Genomic DNA, 18284 nt, shown 5'->3' on the forward strand with positions numbered 1-18284 from the left:
GCCGCGCATGCGCTCTGTCCGCCCCCTCCGCCCGCCACACCGCCAGGGGGCGCAACGGCCGCGGGGTCGCGCTGGGTTGGCGCGCTGTTTCTTGGCGGGCTGCGTTTACCTGTGCGCCTTCCCTGCCCTGCCTACGAGCAAAACAAAATAAAACCGCGGTGCATCTTTGCACTTCAGCCGGATCCAAATGTGTGAATACACTGTATGTGCATTACTTACTGCCCTCTGTAGAGCACTTGCTTTGAATTGTGGGTGGTTTCGTGCACATCAGTTTTATTGTCGCCGTGGTTCGGAGGCTCTGGACGTGCAGCTTCCATTGATGGCAGTGGGATCTGAGAGGCCTCAGCCGTGGTTCACACGGTACCAACACACAATGCTGTTATCCTGACATCTCCAGGAAGCCCCAGTGTGCTGCAATGGCTTTGGGTGTGCCAAGGTCTCTGTGGCGCCTCTGAAATTCCTCCTGTTTGCATTCCTTACAGGGAGAAAGACACGAAAGAAAAAGTGGCCGAGTCTGCTCTGCTGCTTTGTATCATTAGCTGAGATCTTCCTGTGAATGTCTGAGCACAACACCCACCTCTGCTGTGGGAGCTCAGCCCTGCAGGGCGGGCAGATGGTGATGGCAGGGCTGGGCTGCTCTGAGGAGGTGACATCCAGCATCCTCTTAGCTCCAATTCTTCTTTAATTGTTAAGTGGATATTCCCCTTGGGTCCTCAAGGGGAAACGGGTCTCCAGTGAGATAATTCTTTGGATACATCTGGGAAAGGAGACGGACAAGGAGACCTGGATGTAACAAATGCTTTGATTAAATGCAGCCTCTTATAACCCTTTTAAATTGATGTGATTTAAACAGACAACGAAGAGCGGTCAGGAGTATCTGTGCTCAGTGGGGAAGGGTAGAGAAGAGGTGATAAAACATCCCCACGCAATGAGCTGCTCCTCCTTTCTGCTTCCCTCACCCCTCCCTGAGATAGTGGGCATGTTGTGGTAGTACAGCTCAGTGGTTTGGATGCAGATATCATTGTCCTCTGCCATGCAGTGTTGATGAGACATTCAGACACATCGCTCTAATTCAGAAAGACACTGCTGTCTGTGGAGGCTTAATCAATTTTCTCAGCCTCCATTGGAGTTTGGAGGGAGGGATTCCAAACCATCTCGATGTCTGAATGCAGCACAGGACACGACCACGGGCAGATTCATTGCTCATCTTCCTTTGTTTTTGTCCCTCGCTGACTGGGCTGCATCAGATCAGCTCCTGCAGCCTCCCTGCAGTACACACACAGTAGTGAAAGCTGTGGCACAGACTCTGTCTCTTTACTTTTGCATGACTTCCAAAGCATGTGCACATTTGCTTGTTCACACTAGTCAGCCACCCCATCATTTCTAGTAGTTCACTGTGACAACCACAGTACCTGGTGCTTTAATAAACTCCAGCTCCATAAGTTAGATGTATCAAGAGCTTAGCTCTTCCAACACACATAGCAGGAGCTGCTGGTGGTAGAGGCACGATTCAGGCTGAGATAAGGCTGTGTCTGATGGAGGAGATGCTCAGATCCTCAAAACTTTCCCTCTATTGCTGTCCCAGTGGTGCAGAGTGATGCTACCCCACTACGTAGAAGTGCACACTGCATTTAGAGCAGTTGAACAAGGAAAAAAAGAAAAATAAAGCATGGATCTGAAAAACTGGTGGGCTTTCTACAGTCAGTTACCTGTGAATGTCAGCCTGAGTATTTCTCACCGATGCTGAAACAGTGCTGTGTTGCTGCAAGCTGAAGTCTTCACGTAGCAGATTTCATCAGCAGTGCCACCTTGTCTGCACTGCAAATGCCCAAGCGACTGCCAGAGGAATCATTAGCAGAAAGAAAGGCTTGGAAGAAAACTCTCCTAGGGATAAGTCATCCCCTAACTGCTCAGTGCGTACTTTATTTCCCCAGAACAGCAGTCACCACTGTTTTGTCCCTCTTATGATCCCACCTCACGTCCGGTTGCTCCTACCTAATGCAGAGATAGGCATCCCTACCCACAGCCGGGGATTGGTGCTGAGTGGTTTTTAAGGTCCCTTCCAACCCATACTGTTCTATGGTTCTGTGAGGTGCAGAGTACATATTCCATTTAATTCCACCCAAGATTCCTTCCTTTATGAACCCACATGTATAAATATCAGCTGTGTAAAGCATCCGGGATGTGCATGCTGATACCAAGGTCAGCTTCTCACTGCTTCAGATCACAGAGCACTTATCTTCCAGCAGCAAGGCAGGGCCTGTATCACGTGTTCAGCTTCCAGCTTGCTCTGTTCCAAGTCCTCCTAAGACTGACACGTGGAGTGCAAGGAAACATCCAGGCATCTCGAGTACCAGCGCTAAGTACTCACTGCAGATTCATCCATCTCTTTCTCTGGAGCTTATTCTCCATCCACTACAGCTAATCCTGTATTAACACTTTGAAAGAGTGGAATAAAGCACTCCAAGAGAATCTCTACTGGCTTCCAGAGCTGTCAAGTTGTGTATATCTTTTTAAAATACATTCATTATGGGTTTGAACATAGTTACTGTAAACAAGCACCTGCCTTGTCTGATTCCTTTAGCTTCAAAGGATTTGTCTTTTATATCTGCTAAGACGTGGAGTTACTCAGAACAAGTCTTGGTTTCCATAATATTTATAAAATAGTTTGAAAGTGAGATAATCTCATCCTCCTTTCGCAAACGAGTTCGGATGAAGACATTCTCTGTGCTTTGCAGCACATAGAAATCACTCTGAGGAGCGCAGCATGTGTTTGTGTTTACACTGCCATAGTAACTGTGTGTGTTCTCCATACAGTGAAAGTACCATTGATATTAACACAGATAGTGGATTCATATTCACCACCGCTGCAGAAGCAGGCACTGATGCAGCTACTTCCAGACTGAAAGACCTCACATGCACAATTAATAATGATCTGGAAGGGAATGCCCAAAAACATGCATAGTGCCAGAGGGGCAGTAAGCAAGCAGCTTGTCACTCCACCAAATTCCCCCATTCCATCTTTAATGACCATGACTTAGAAAGACAGAACGTTACTGTTTTATTCTTCCCACATTCCACTTCCAGTCTTTTTCTGACCCTTCTCTGCAGCAAGCATGAATTAAATAGCAAGCTGTCCCAGGCAAGGGCCCTGCATTATTTATCTGTGCTGTTTGGAGCCTAACGCGGTGGGTGCTGAACGAGGTGAGGAGCAGAGGTCACGCTCACACACAGATACACAAACACACGTGTTATCCTTTCCCACAGCTGAATATTTCTGAGGAGAAAGTTAATAAAGTCAGAGCAAGCTCTTGGTTTTCAGATACACGTTACCTTTTTGTTATTACTCAAGGCTTGCAATTAAATGAGAACTACTAAGCCTCCCATGTCTTAAAAAAATAATGTTGGTTTTTATGTTAGAGAACGGCAGGATAACACAGGATTTCATTTTAGGTATGATAACATTACGGAGTCACAAAAAGAAGCATCAGAATATCAGCTCGGAAGAACTATTTCAGCTATGGCAGTGATGAGGGGCTTACCGCGACTGCCCAGAGTTTGCAATAAATAAATTTCATCTCATTTTAATCTTGGATAAGCTTTTATATGAAGGTTTGCTAAATTATTTTTCAGCTAGTATGAAGATGATGTAGGTCACAGAAATGCAGCCAGCCGAGCTGTAATCCAATCGTTCTGGAGCTCCAGATAGCACAGTGAGAGCAGCAGTTCTGCTGCCCTGGCACTTAACCCACACTTCAGTGCTGGCCGGGGAGTTCTGGGGGCCGGAGCCCAACTGGGGCTGTGGGAGCCTTTACTTCAGGGCTGCAGGCATAGCAGGGTATGGGCCTGAGAGGAATTCAAGAGCCACAAGTGCAGAGACTGCATACAACAAACAATCCCGTGGAAGAAGTGGTTCTGTTTTCAGGGGTAAGTCGCCACTTAATGCACAAATATAGAAGCAGAATCCAAGTTTTTGATCTGATATTCTTACCCACCTTGGCTGGCTGCTTATGGCCCAGTGGATTTTAAAGGCGATGGATGCAATTTAGGTCATGCTGAAGCCTCAGCGAGAAGAAATTCTGAAAGATTCGCCTTCGGTGTGCAATAAAGTAAAAAGAAGAAAATTCAGAGATGAGCACGGTTGTTCGTTCAACAAAGAACAGCCTCGTGAAAGCACTGAGGAACAAGATCAATGAACTGAAAGACAACAAATGAGATGAGGAAGCCCTCAGCTGTGAAGGGATAGATGTGTTCTCCAACGAGAAGGAACGAGGCAGTTCACGTAAGTGGGTACAGCTCTGAAGGCATATTCTATTTTTTGCCCAAGGATCTCAATTTTTCATTTTATGCTGAAATAAGCCACGTTGCTTTCTGCTGAAGGGGGTTTTGCTTTCAACTCTGTGCTTTCTTGGAGTCCTGATTTTCCACCACGCTGCACCATCTGCTCATTGCTCACACTGCTGCGGAGCGGAAGGGAGCAGAGCCTGCAGTGTTGTCCCCACTGAGAACCCAAATGTTGGGCTGTGGGGAAATCCCACTGAGGAAATGCTCTTCGTTTTCCTGTTCTCTTCCAGGTTCCCCTTAGTTTGGAGCAAACAGATATTCTGCTCCTTTCTACATCAGCCTCGCTGGACATATGCAATCCTGGAGGCTAAAAAACTGACCAGAACACTGACCTTAAACAGGAGCCAAGCAGAAGCTAAAACCTCTTTGCTCTTCATCTGCTGGCAGATCACAAAGCTCAGTCCTGCAACTGTGACAGAGCTTTCTGGAGCACATTGCCATGGACATGTGCAATAGGTCCTGGATGCTGGGCATGCTGGAAAATGCAGTATTGCTCAACTTAGATTCAATGCTTCCAATAATTAGAGGTATGCTGGTTTTTGTTTGTTTTATATTGGAATATTCCAAGCACTGGGAGAAGCACCATTTAAAATAATGATAAACAAACAACTGCTGTAAAGGAAACCATGGGGAGAGAGTGCCATGCCTGGGATAATCCCTGATCTGATTTCATGCCATTTTTTAAGATGCCAAAACTGCAGTGCTCAGCAGCAGCCTCCTTTGTGTAGACACAGCAAACCTGGAGAACAGAAGACATAGAATCTTAGAATCATAGAATCACAGAATGACCTGGGTTGCAAAGGACCACAATGATCATCTCATTTCAACCCCCTGCTGTGTGCAGGTCACCAACCAGCAGCCCAGGCTGCCCAGAGCCACATCCAGCCTGGCCTCGAATGCCTGCAGGGATGGGGCATCCACAGCCTCCTTGGGCAACCTGTTCCAGTGCCTCACCACCCTCTGGCTGAAAAACTTCCTCCTAATATTCAACCTAAACCTCCCCTGTCTCAATTTAAGACCATTCCCCCTTGTCCTGTCACTATCCACCCTCGTAAACAGCCGTTCCCTCTTTCTGGCTGCTTCAGTCCATTCCCCACCAAATGTAAAAGGGCACCTACAAATACCATTGTTTCAAAGCTGACTTGGATAAATTAAGCACTTGATCACTTTTCAGCTCAAAACTGCTGAACCTAGGCCTACTTATGTATTACAGGCACAAGTTTTGGTGCCAAACCACAGGGAAAGTGTAATATCTAAATATTACTTTACAGCTCAGAGGTAATTCAGTAAATTATGGAACTTTGCTCCCTGTTTTGAGAAAGATCTTGAGCCACCCGAGCAAGGCAGAACCCTCAGATCTGAGGCTGAGTCCTCCTGCAAACAGACCCTTCAGGAAAGCACAGAAAGAGGAGGGAGGATCTTTCGGTGTAGCATGAATAATTGGTGAAGGCAGGCTTTCCAGCCCGTGTTCTCCACACAATGCCATCTTTCTGATTTTGTACCACTGACTGGCTGTTCAGAGCTGCCATATGACACTTGACATGCTTGGATAGGCAGGGGAGCAACATCCCCCAGCCCTGGGCCTTGGGGAGCATCCAGCTGGCCAACGAACCCAGCCAGACTGCAAGAGAAGGTGATGGCTGGGCCAGTTGGCTGAGACCTTAGGGAAGATCAGGCCTGGCAGGTGTCCTGCTCACCTCCCAGCGTGCTGTTAGAAGCAATTAACTTTTTGATAAGGCCATTTCTTTAATGCGTTAATATCTTTGCTGCCACACATCCTACAAAACCTTGGAAACAGGCGTGAGTTTGTTGCCTCCCTTTGTAGGCAGGACATGGAAATCCTGCAGAAAAAGGCTGGGAATCTTGAACGGTAACGTGAGAGATGCTGGAAGGACCAGCAAATGTGAATTTCTGAGCATTTCCTGAACATACATGGAAGCCCAGAACACCAACTTGCTATTTAAGTTGGGTTTTGACACAAAGGTCAGCTTTCAGAAGCACCAAGGCTGACTTCTACAAACAAAAATGTCACTAACAATAAAAAATGCTTTCCTTCAAAAGAATTAAAGACCTGAAGAGCAAAGGCTGCAGTCGGTCTTTGACAGTGCTGACATTTACAGCAGAAAGCAAGCAATTGTCTCCCACCCCAGACGTGAGAGCAGAGAGCAGTATCGCTCATTCCATCAAGTTCTTTCCCACTGCAGAATGATTCACACAAGCCTTGTTAAGCCAGCACAGGGAACTCAGCGTTTATTACTCCAACAATACATTGTGCACAGGAGCAGAGAACAAACAATACCTACATAAAATTACGTGAGAAACGTTGGGGAAGAAAAAAAAAATAAAATTCAAAGCCTTCCAAATGGAGTGCAGTCGCCAAGCCCAGTATGGAGCTCTGGAGGTGTTTCCTGGCTCCTGTGTCTGTGTGTCTGTGCAGGGAGGTGGCCAGCAACACTGTGCACAGCAAAGCAGAGTCATAGAATCATAGAATCACAGAATGGCTGGGGTTGAAAAGGACCACAATGCTCATCTCATTTCAGCCCCCTGCTGTGTGCAGGTCACCAACCAGCAGCCCAGGCTGCCCAGAGCCACATCCAGCCTGGCCTTGAATGCCTGCAGGGATGAGGCATCCACAGCCTCCTTGGGCAACCTGTGCCAGTGCCTCACCACCCTGTGAGTGAAATGCATCCTTTCCCAGGACAGTGAGAGCATCCAGAGGAGCCGCAAAGATGATCAGGGGGCTGCAGCACCTCCCTACAAAGACAGGCTGAGGGAGCTGGGCTTGTCCAGCCTGGAGAAAAGAAGGCTGCGGGGTGACCTCATTGCAGCCTGCAGTACCTAAAGGGAGCCTACAAACAGGAGGGGAATCAACTCTTGGAAAGGGGAGATAACAGCAGGACAAGGGGAAATGGTTTGAAGTTAAGGGACGGCAGATTGAGGTTGGATGTCAGGGGGAAGTTCTTTGCTATGAGAGCGGTGAGGTGCTGGAACAGCTGCCCAGAGAGGCTGTGGATGCCCCATCCATCCCTGGAGGTGTTCAAGGCCAGGTTGGATGGGGCTGTGGGCAGCCTGAGCTACTATGAAATGTGGAGGTTGGTGGCCCTGCGTGTGGCAGGGGGTTGTAGCTTCGCGATCCTCGAGCTCCCTTCCAACCTTGGCCATTCTGTGATTCTGTGACAAGGAGCGGTTCTGCGCACCGTCTCCCGCACTGGCGGTGGGATGGGTCCCTGTGCAGCCCCTCACCGCCCGCTGCGGGCAGGGCAGGGCAGGGCAGGGCATCCCCCTCCCACGAGCTGCGGGTCGCCCTTCCCCGCACCGCCCGGACCCAACGCCAGCGGACCGGAGGGTTTGCGGGGCCGCCCCGCCGCGCCGTGCCCGCACGCATCGGCCTCGGGTTGGGGCCGCCCCGCGGGGCGGGCAGCGCCGGGACCCCCCTCCTTTTCTCTCCCTTCTCCTCCCCTCCCCGCCGTGTGCAGGCGGAGCGCGGAGCGGCGCATGGAGGGGCAGCGCTGAGCCCGGCCATGGAGCAGCACCTGCGGCGGCTGAAGCAGGAGCTGGTAGGGGGCGGCGGGCGGGGGGCGAAGCGGGGACGCGCGGGGCCGGGGGAGCGGCGGGGCCGTCCGCGTCCGGCGGGGCGAGCGGGCGCTTTAAAAAGGAAAAAGGAAAAAGAAGCGGCTGTCAGCGAAGATCGGGAATCAAAGAAGCGTTTGTGGGAGCGTGCGAGAAGAGTAAGTTGGCAGGAATCAAAATGATGCGAAGAAAGCGTGCGGTTGTCAGCCGTCAGACGTTTGGAAAAATACCTCTTCTTCAATAGGAAAGCCTTTGTCGTAAATCAGCGCTGTTTTCTCGCTCGGATTCGGATTGTAACCTCGCTGCTAGAACTTGCTGGGGCTTGTCTGCGAGCCGGGCATTGTTGGTGCTCGGGGCTTTGCTGGGGATGGAGCAGCGGGATGAACTGCTGCGTTATGGATCGTCTTCGGAGGTTTGTCTGGGGAGCAGTGCAGCGATCCGATAAATAGATAACGAGAACAAAAGGGGAAGACGAGGCAAAGCAGAACGGGTAGGTGAAGTTTCTGGTGTAGGGCTTAACAGAATGGTGATTTCGGATAGAGTTCTGTGACAGAGGCTTACCCACGGTTTTCCTATCCTTCATGAATTACAGGAAGTGTTTCATGTATAAGCAACAGTGCTGAGTCAATAGAGAGACATGCTGAGGTCCACTGGAGCCTCAGCACAGTGTAACCTGGAAGGTCTTTAAAATCTGAGCAAGGTGGATTAAATGAGTAGCATCCAAAAGAGCATGCCTAGAATAACGTCACTAACCCTGCATTTTGTCTTAGCAATACGTACATCTCATTCCCTGAGCAGCATTTTATTAGCCAGAGTATTGTCACTTTAAAAACTTATTTCAGCCAGAAATTCCTATCTTGGTGCTGCCCAGCACAGCCATGTCAGGGTGCTCCAAAAGCACTGCTGTCATCAGCGATGCCAGCAAGCAGTGATTTACTGGAGGTGGGAGGTCTGTATTAATTAAAATAACTGTAAGTGATATCCTCAGCAATAATAGCTTTTAAAAATCAATACTGTCAAGATAGCCTGGAATTAAAATAGATTAATGTTTCTTTAAAGACCGGCAAGCAGGGCAAGAGACAGCTGGGGCCATCTGCGCTCAATGGCAAGTGGGAACGGAGCCTCCTGACCCTGCCTTCCTGCCACTTTCTTCATTACATGGCAGGTCGTGCCTCCAGCCATTAAATGCACCAGAACCAAGATTCATGTGGGAAGGACTCAGTTTGTTTGAGCTGCCAGATAGAGACAACAGCTGCCCCCTGTGCGGCTAAATGGGAGCCTGGTCAGAGAGCATCCAGTTCAGAAGCAGGGATCTGCAGTGTGTGCAGGAGCAGATATGGTCAGGGAGGAGTGGGGCATGGGGGCAGCTGTGCACCTGAGGAGCTGGGCAGCACAAGGCAGAGGTGTGAGGCTTCCTGACCTGCACAAGTTTGCTCCAGTTTCAACCATCACAGCTGTTTGCTGGTTTTGAGAAGGGTTTTTTTTGTTTTTGTTTTTGTGTTTTTTTTATGTTGGCACATCTCCCAGTTCACAAGGAAAGGTTATCTTCCAGTGCAACTCTATCCCCCATCAATGTGGGATTTGAAGATTCCAGCTCTGATAATTATTTTTTGTCCCTGTTTTGTATATTAAGACCGTACTGAAGTGCTTGTGTGCCTGGCTGAGGCTGCTGTGCCTGGATATCCCAGCACAGCTGTGTGCTGAGCTCACCCAGCCCTTTGCCAGACAGGGCACAGAGCAGCATGGGTCCAGGCATGCACACCCAGCCTCAGTGTCAGGCTCTGGGAATGCCCCCCAGGCCTCTCCCAGCAGCTCCTGAAGATAAATTTGGCCCTTTTCAGTTAATGAGAACGCTCATATTCCTATTGCATGTTTTCCATTGTAAGCCGATAGTTTCTGGCATGTGTGGTGTCCCTTTGATTGGAATTCATTCAGAAGCTTCCACTCACAGGCACTGTGAAGCCAGGCACAGCTCAGCTGACACAGCCATTCATCACAGCCACACGTGAGCCTAGCGTGGAGCTGCATCCATTCTTGACACTGTGGCCTCATCCCAGTGCTGGCACCAACCTCAGGAGCAGCTCAGAACCCGCTGGGTCAGCTCACTGCCCCTCAGCCTCTGCACATAAGATACAGAGACTTTGTTCACCTCTCTAGTTTGTAAGGCTGGCATGGAGTACGTCATGCTCTGCCACTCCTTCTGGCATCTGTCCTTCGTATGGCAGTCATGAAACCTGCCACAGCACTTATGCAACTTCCATTAATGCAATTAAACTAAATACCAAAAGACTAGCAGCCAGACTCTGAGTCTGCAAAGATCCTCCTGAGGCACAGAAGTATCTCAGCTTTTTGAGCTGCTGAGTGTTATCTCACTAGTAATGTATGAGCATTTAGCTGGGCATCACCAACCAGCTGAGCACAGGGAAGGACGCCGGAGTCTGGATGTCCTACTTAGCAGCAATAGGATGGGAGGTGATGGCCTCAAGTTGTGCCAGGAGAGGTTCAGATTGGTCATTAGGAAACATTTCTTCTTAGAAAGAGTGGTGATGCATTGGAACAGGCTGCCCTGGGAGGTGGAGTCACCAAGAAAAGGCTGGGTGTCACACCAGCATGGTCTACAGCAGTCACAGGCATGGTCTGGTGGTTGCACTCAATGGTTTTTAGTGCTCTTTCCAACCTTCACATGTCTAAAGGTGCCCCACCTGTGTCTGCAGTGCTTGGGTGAGGCTCTGCAGGGCTGCTCATGTGTTCTGTCTGCAAGTGTTCACCTCTTCCTGTGGCACCAGGTGCTCTGTCAGTTCCTCCAGTTCAGCTTGCTTCTAAACTGATCTCAGTGCTGCAGCTGGTTGGGCTTTCCAACTGTTCTTCTTAGTATTTCCTCTCCCAGCAAATAAATTCTCTACACAGAAGGCTGTGGGCATCAGGCTTTCTGAGGTCCCGTGTTTCAAGCTGAGTGCCGCAGTTGATATGGCACGCAAGGAAGAGATGCCATCAGTGGGACCTGGATGAACTCGGAAGGTGAGTCCATGTGAACTTAATGAGGTTCAACAGAGCCAAGTGTGGAGTTGCACTTGGGCCAGGACCATCAGGTGTGGGTACAGACTGGAAGAATTCCTTGAGAGCAGCTCTGCTGAGGGATCCTGGTAGATGGAAAACTGAACTGGAGCCAGCAGTGTGTGCTTGCAGCCCTTCCAGAATTTCATCTGCACGTCTCATGCTGCAGATGGCCTTACCTCTGTAAACTTAATGACACAGAGATTGTCTGCATTTATACATAGTAACATCAGCGTAGTACAATGGGGTTGGGATTTCTAGGCTCCTCCACAATCAGAAGAATAAATCACTTGTTATTTCTGGCTAGGGGCTGCTATGTCCATGGGGCAGATTTGTCTTGCCTTTGGGGTTTGTGTGGCTGTTGAGTGAGGGCTCACAGTCAAGTTGGCCAGAGCTGCAGCTTGGATCTGAGCACCTTCATCTTTCTTGGCTTTCTGTTGTGGTTTTTTTTTGTTTGTTTGTTTGTTTTTGAGTTTTTGGGGTTTTTTTTGTGGTTTTGGTAGATATTTAAAACAAACAACAACAAAAAAAACCTTCTGACTTGAACTTCTGAATGTCCTCATTGCGCTTGCTTTATAAATGCATCAAATTATTGAGATTGATGGAGGGTCCAAGTCCCTCCTTGTATTAATGTACATCTTGGGAGACAGAGTTTCTTGCTATGAATATCTTACAGGAATAGAACATTTGTTCTGTATGAAAATTACAGCCAATTATTTTGTACTGTCTCACACTGGGTCCTGTTCTGGTAACTGTCACACTCAGAAAGGATCCTCTGTGCCTTCGTTAGTGCTGTCCTCACCCAAGGTCCAGCAGACCAGGTGTCAGTGATGGGCACCAAGGCCTGGGCTTGTGCAGGGATGTCAGCAGGTAGAATCACAGCATATTTGTGCTGATCAAGAGCTCAGTTCTTGCAGGTTCCATCGCCCCTGGGGGTGGCACCTGGGAGGTTATGGCAGAATCCCTCCTTGGTGTTGCTTTGGAGGAGGGCAGAAAGCTCAGGAGCAGATTTCCCATCATGTGTAACCCTGAGCCTGATCCTCTTATTTCCAGGGAGGACTCCTGAAGATGACTGCATTGGATTCTTGTAGTTTTGAAACCACATCTGCATGTGTTCAGGAATGTTTATGATACCCCAGTGCAGGCAGGCTGCTGGGCTGCAAACTGCCATTACAAATGGCAGTTGCAATTGAACGGAAAGAAGCAGGGTAAGGAGGACAGCTAACTAAGTGCTGTGAACCGTGTCTTCCACGGGTAACATCTGCTTGAGATCTGCTTAACCTCCTGGGAAAACCTTTGGGAAAGTTTCAGCATCCTTCCTTCCTCTTTCAGATGCACGCTCACGGTTTACACCCTAATTTACTCTGGAAGGAAAAGAGGTTAAGATGACTTGAAATCCATGTGAAGAAATTCAAGGACAGGCAGAACACTGCAAGCCATAGCATCCAGAGAGCACAGCTGGAGGGAAGCTCCCTGCACAGTGCAGACCTGAGCTGGGACAGTTCCAGCTTGCAGAAGATTAATCACAGTGACCCGAACAGAAACGGAAACAATGTGATCAGCTCAGCACTTCTAAAATAATTTTGGTCTCCATTAGGTCACCCCCTCTAAATACCAATTGTTTCTGTCTGGTTCTGTTGCCTATCAGCCCTATTATGACAAGCTGCTATTTGCCGTTTGCTCTTTCCTGTTCCTCTCAGGAATAGCTTCCTCCTGTTGCACTGCTTTTACCTCAGAGCCGGACATCTGTCTTCCTCCTCATTACACAGCCATGCTCAGAGCTCTTCCCGGTTCCGCCTCAGCTGTAGCCCTGAGCAGGCAGTGCACAGAGGGACTGAGCAGGCACTCACTGGGATCCTAGAATGGCCTGGGTTGAAAAAGACCACAACGCTCATCTCTTTTCAACCCCCTGCTGTGTGCAGGTCGCCAACCAGCAGCCCAGGCTGCCCAGAGCCACATCCAGCCTGGCCTCAAATGCCTGCAGGGAGGGGGCATCCACAGTCTATTAGATGCCACTAGGAAAAACTTCTTTCCCTGGATGAGTTTAAAAACTTAATTGATCTGTGGGGTGGGAAACAGCTGCAGGAATCTCCCTTCTTCACACATCTGAGGTATTTGGGTTTGAATTTGTTAAAATGCCAGCACCTGTGAAAGGGCTCCTTGGGGCGAGTTGTCATCCTGCAGTGTTAATTAGCCGGGGGAGGTTCATTGATTTATAAATTGTGTAAACCAGTTGTGGCTGCTCTAGGAGTAAAACTCTTCCTTGCCATTTTTTTTTTTTTTTAGGGAAATGTTCTGAAATAATGGATTTTGAGATGCAGTTTGAGGCAATCCAGCTTTAACTGACACATTTGAACGCCCATGAGCTGTCGCAGTTCCCATCTGTCTTTTGTTGGAAGCAGAGGCGAAGCTTTGAAGCCCCTTCCCCTGTGCTCTGGCTGGGATTTGCAGCTCATAGGAGCACGAGGCAGAGCATCTCCTGCTGCCCACAGTGCCCGGGTTACATAAAGCCACTTGCATAACCTCTGTGAGTGCAGGCAGGGGCTCTGTGCCAGATGAGGGTTCTATGGGGTTTGTGCCACACTCACGCTCTGTCTCAAGTTGCACTTAAATTCCTTTCACGCCACATTCGGGCTCTGTGCTCAGCCCTGTGTTCCCAGCACCTCACAGCCAGCATCCTTTCCACTGTGTCACTGCACAGCCTGGCTCATCCAACAGCCCAGGTTGCTTAACCTCACCCCCTGGCCAGCTCTGTGTTCTGGGGGAGGTATTTCTGTTTCCACTGCTTGAAGCCCAAAGACCCGCAGAGTGGGAACTTGGGGAGGTGAGATCTTCTTGGCAGAGGGGAAGGAATGGCTGTTAGGCACGAGGGAAGAAACTTTCCTCCCCAGAGTTCTCTCTCCAGGGTGCGTACTCTTAATTACCGCAGAGTAATTACAAGTGGATGGGATCCAAGGCCCTGCACAATGATCTCCAGTCGGTGACTTCACTTGGGCTGGGTTTCGTTCAGTACTGATCCTACACTGTGAACAGCAGAAGACAGTGCAGGCTTCTGTCGGATTGGGGTTTGTTGTCTTTCCAACTTCCACAACCTGAATCTTCAGCAGTGTTTGCAAGCAGAGTTAAAAGCCTTTGCAATCCTTTTGGTGAAAGTGGGATCAGTTCCTTTTCCCAGGGGGGACACTGCAGCCATCCCCAAAATCAGCATCCAAACCTCAGCATCCTTCAGGGGAGAGCATCTCTGCAGAGGAAAAGAGCTGTGCTGCTTCTCCAGGGGCTCACACTCCTCAGGCTGGCATTGGCTCCTTTGCTCAGGTTCACTTCCCAGCATGAGGGAAGTGCTGGAACGGTGCTCTGGGGCTCAGACCCCATCCTGGGGGGAGGATGAGTCCATCTGTGAGAGACGATCACACGGATGACAAATGCTGCCCATGAAATATTAATGCTTAATAAAGCCTCGCCGGATAAGGCATGCATTGTAATGATGCCACCCATCATGGGGGAGTTAATTGAATCAATGAGGTGAGCAGTGGAGCCGGCCAGCATATGCTGGGGTTTGATCAGCCCAGTCATTACCAAGGACCCTTGTCACTCAGCGCCGCGGTGCCTGCAGGGGATTTGATGAGAGGCAGCCAATGGGGGGCCGGGCCAGCTCCAAATCCAGCTTTTTGCAAAGCCCCAGATAAAACAGACTTCCATTAATAAGGCGAGAAAGGTTAGGACGAGAAGCATTACAGCAAATCTGGAGAGGTAAGGTGATAGTTTCGTCTGAGGCTTGTAGAACATATGGCCTCAGCTTTTGTGCTGGTAACCCGAGAGCTGTAAGTCTGGAAGTGGGGCACTATTTGCATATCTGCAGAAGTAGAGGTTTATTTGCTGGTGTTAAAAAATGAGATAGTTGGGGAATCTGGGCAGTAATTGGGAGGGCGAGAGGTTCTCTGTGTCTTCATGGGCAGCGCATTTGTTCTGAGTGATGACTGTTTCTTGGGAGGGAGGCTTTGAAGAATCAGTGCAGTCTGCTGGCTTGGTTTTGGCTCTGGGTGGTGAAGTGCAGGCAGAGGTTGGTGCTCAGAAACTGGTGTGGAGATTGCTGCTTTTGGACTCGGGTTGTTGCAGGAGGGCAAAGCTTTTGTTGGCTGCTCTGGCATAAAGCTCAGGTCTGGGAAATGGAAATGGAGCAAATAATTGAATTCATTTAAGCAAAAGCGAAGGAGAGGTAAAAAGCTAAAGCTGGAGATGGTGAAGCTGAACAAAAGGCGCAGCTGTCCTTCACCTTAAACTTAAAAGATCTATGGCTACACAGAAAAAAAATGCAGTGAGCCTTTTAAAGGGCTTGTTTCTGGCAGCGTAGGCTAAAGCTTTTCCTAGACAGCGCTAATCTGCTCTGCAAACCACCTTGCATGGATGCGACGTCTGCACCTCCAGCCCCAGCCCCTGCTGCTCTCCCTCTCCTTCCCATCCCCTCCCCAAAGTGGCAGCTGTTGGAAAGTATCGCCCATTTGTTTTATGGCACAGCTTTGGGAATGTGATCCAGATCCCACCTAAAGAGAAAGCAGCGGAGCAAAAGAAGATGGGAATGTAGAAGCTCTGGAAAAAAAAGACTGGAGTTTTGCAAGCATGGGAAGTTAATTCTGTATGGCAAATTTCAGGGATAAAGCAGCAATGCTGCTAATGTTCCTAGCGTGGGAATCAAGGAGGTTGCTGCCTTCCTGGAAATAAGTTTGGATTTTGTTCGATGTTACCTCCAAAATTTCAAGTCCGTCGACATTTCTTTGTCCTCCACTGAGAAGTGCCTGTAACGAGAGAGTTCAGCTCCGAATAGGCATTGTGTAGTGATGTGTGATCCTCACTAGGATTCCGTTTACTGTAGCACTTTGGGTATAGAAACAGTTCTCAGGGGAAGGCGCAGTCTCATTATTCCCACTCCTGATTTCCGTTTGTTCGCTGCACAGCGCAGAGCAAACAAAAGCAGCAGTGAAGGCTCCAGCTGCAGGCAGCCCGGCTGCTCCCAGCCCTGCGCCTTGGGGCTCTGCCAGGCGATTCCTGCCATCTCCAACTATTTGTTTTTGTTGTCAGGTCACAACACCCCCCTTCTTCTGTCAGCTTCTCTTGTTTCCAGAGGGTCTGACTTATTTTTAAACTGTTTCAAATCCCTGGAGAATTTGAGACGTATCCGATGGCCGTTCCGTGCGGTGTTTGGATGAGGGGAGGGGAGGGAGCTCTGCTGCTTTTTGGGGCTCCCAGACACTGACAAGTGCCTGCTTCTTCCCACAGCTGTCCATGAAGGAGGTGGGCGACGGGCTGCACCAGCAGATGAACTGCATGATGGGCGCACTGCAGGAGCTAAAGCTGCTCCAGGTCCAGGCAGCTTTGGAGCAGTTGGAGATCTCGGGGGGCCGAGGCCCCGTCCCTGAGCAGCACCCGCACTGTCAGGGTGGCACAGAGGGGCCGGAGGAGCGGCCACGGAGCCGAGCAGGAGCTGGGGGCTGCAGCCCTTCATCCCTCACCTGCTCTGTGCCACAGCCAGCATTGCCCCGTCCCACCTCACTCCCAGAGAGCGGCCGCCTCGGAGACGCCATCCCCTCTTCTTCCTCCTCTTCCTCCTCCTGCGGCCAGGACAGCTCCCGCTCCAAGGGACCTTCCCCAGCTCCAGCCAGAACAGAGCGCGCACATCCCAGGACGTCTGAGTGCAGCAGCCAAGGCATGGCTGGGGGATGGACTGTGTGTGATGAAAGCCGTGACTGGACATCCTCCCTCATGTCCCAGAGCAGAAACAGGCAGCCCCTGGTCCTGGGAGATAACATCTTCGCCGACCTGGTTGGGAACTGGTTGGACCTGCCAGAGCTGGACAAGAAAGGGGAGAAGGGCGAAGCATCGCTGTCTGCTGGCAGGTCCCAGGAGCTCTGCAGGAAGTTCTCCCTCACAGCCAACATCTTCAAGAAGTTCCTGAGGAGCGTTCGGCCAGACCGGGATCGGCTTCTCAAGGAGAAGCCTTGCTGGCTGCCGCCTGAAGACAAGCAGCCCGAGATTTCTAAGAGACCCAAAAAGACAAACAAACTCAAGGGGACATTTTACTTCCCTCTTCATGGGAACATCCAGAACCATCACAGCAAAGCGGAGAGGTGCCCGAAAGTGGAAAGCCATATGGAGAAACCTAAAATGGGCACCAAGAAAGTCCGTGATACTGTAGACTACACCCAGTCCGGGTTTGATATCAATACAGCTGTTTGGGTCTGAGTTGGTCGATGGCTTCCCCAAGCATCTTCCAAACCAGAGACTGAGGCCATGCGCTGTGCCCTGCCAGGACCGAGCAGGCAGAGCTCCCCATGGAGTGAGCTGTGGCTTTGGCCATCAGCACATGGCATCTCTGCTGGCTCAGCCCCTTGAAAGCCCTCAGGAGCTGTTTGTGAAAACCATCAGCTTCTTTGGCAGCTTTTGGGGTGAGCCAGCTCCCAGAGCCTGCCTCACTGACAGCAGATTCAGGTCACCTCTGGTTGAAACAGCGGCAGGACAAAGTTCACTGTGTGCGTGTGTGTGTGTATGAGTGTGCAAATATACATATAATTTTTTAAGAAAAATCTTCTCCTGCTTGCATGCACTTAAAACTGGGTTCTGAGCCTGACAATTTCAACAGTGATGACCCCAAAGGACTTCTTTGAAAGGAAGGAAAATTCTGAATTCAGAAGACAGCCGTGCTCAGACAGTCGCCCACTGCAGGTGTTGGATCCCAGCTCTGCTGCGTTTCAGCTGGTTTTTCCACCCAGGCTGCATCTCTGCTGTACCTGCAGCACTCTCCTTCCCCTGCAGACAGAGCAGCAGGATGAGATCCGTGCTCAGAGAGCTGTGACATTGGCCCATTTCAGCAGCTTTGCCTCTTTCCCCACACTCTTCTCCCAGGGGTCACATGGAGACACAACACAACGTTGCCACGGATGTTGCTTGTTATCATTGCACTGTGACACAGTTTTGCAAGAGACCTTTGTTATCCTTTTGTTTCTTATGCTGTGGTGTACAAACCCTGTCCTGAAAGAACCAAGTTCTTCAGCGTCCCGCTCTCCAAGAGCAACCAATAAAGCAGCATCATCCCTACACGGAGCGCTCCGTGTCGTGGTTTCAGTGTCCAAACCGTGCATGTCAGCCTCAGCCCCCAGACCCAAACCCCAGCATGGAGGCTGAGGTCAGGCGTGTGTCTGCAGGCCCCATCCCACTGGAGACACGTCCTGAGGGCTCAGCACACAGCTGAGTTCTGTGGTGTTGGGTTGCAAAAACCTGTTCTGCTCATTCCAATTTAAGAATGGGAGCAGCAGTGTTTGGTT

The 18284-nt window shown here is 50.0% G+C and overlaps 1 protein-coding gene across 6 annotated transcripts; it reads left to right on the plus strand.

Moving 5' to 3' along the window:
- The first annotated feature begins 7822 nt into the window (after nt 1-7822).
- INKA2 (inka box actin regulator 2) lies at nt 7823-18057 on the plus strand. Of its 6 annotated transcripts, XM_042833776.1 has the most exons (3): nt 7997-8404; nt 12022-12176; nt 16243-18057. In XM_042833776.1, the coding sequence occupies exon 3, from the start codon at nt 16249-16251 to the stop codon at nt 17203-17205; it is 957 nt and encodes a 318-aa protein (XP_042689710.1). In that variant the 5' UTR covers nt 7997-8404; nt 12022-12176; nt 16243-16248; the 3' UTR covers nt 17206-18057. The 6 variants fall into 6 exon arrangements, 5 of the variants coding, with proteins under 5 accessions (XP_042689707.1, XP_042689710.1, XP_042689708.1 ...); XM_042833773.1 differs by lacking the exons at nt 7997-8404; nt 12022-12176 and adding an exon at nt 7823-7901; XR_006171249.1 differs by lacking the exon at nt 16243-18057 and adding an exon at nt 12301-12852 and having other exon boundaries at nt 7987-12176.
- The last annotated feature ends 227 nt before the right edge of the window (nt 18058-18284 follow it).

This window comes from Centrocercus urophasianus, unplaced genomic scaffold, assembly GCF_019232065.1.
Source record: "Centrocercus urophasianus isolate 14NV4802_14NV808 unplaced genomic scaffold, USGS_Curo_1.0 seq_42, whole genome shotgun sequence".
Lineage (NCBI taxonomy): Eukaryota > Metazoa > Chordata > Aves > Galliformes > Phasianidae > Centrocercus > Centrocercus urophasianus.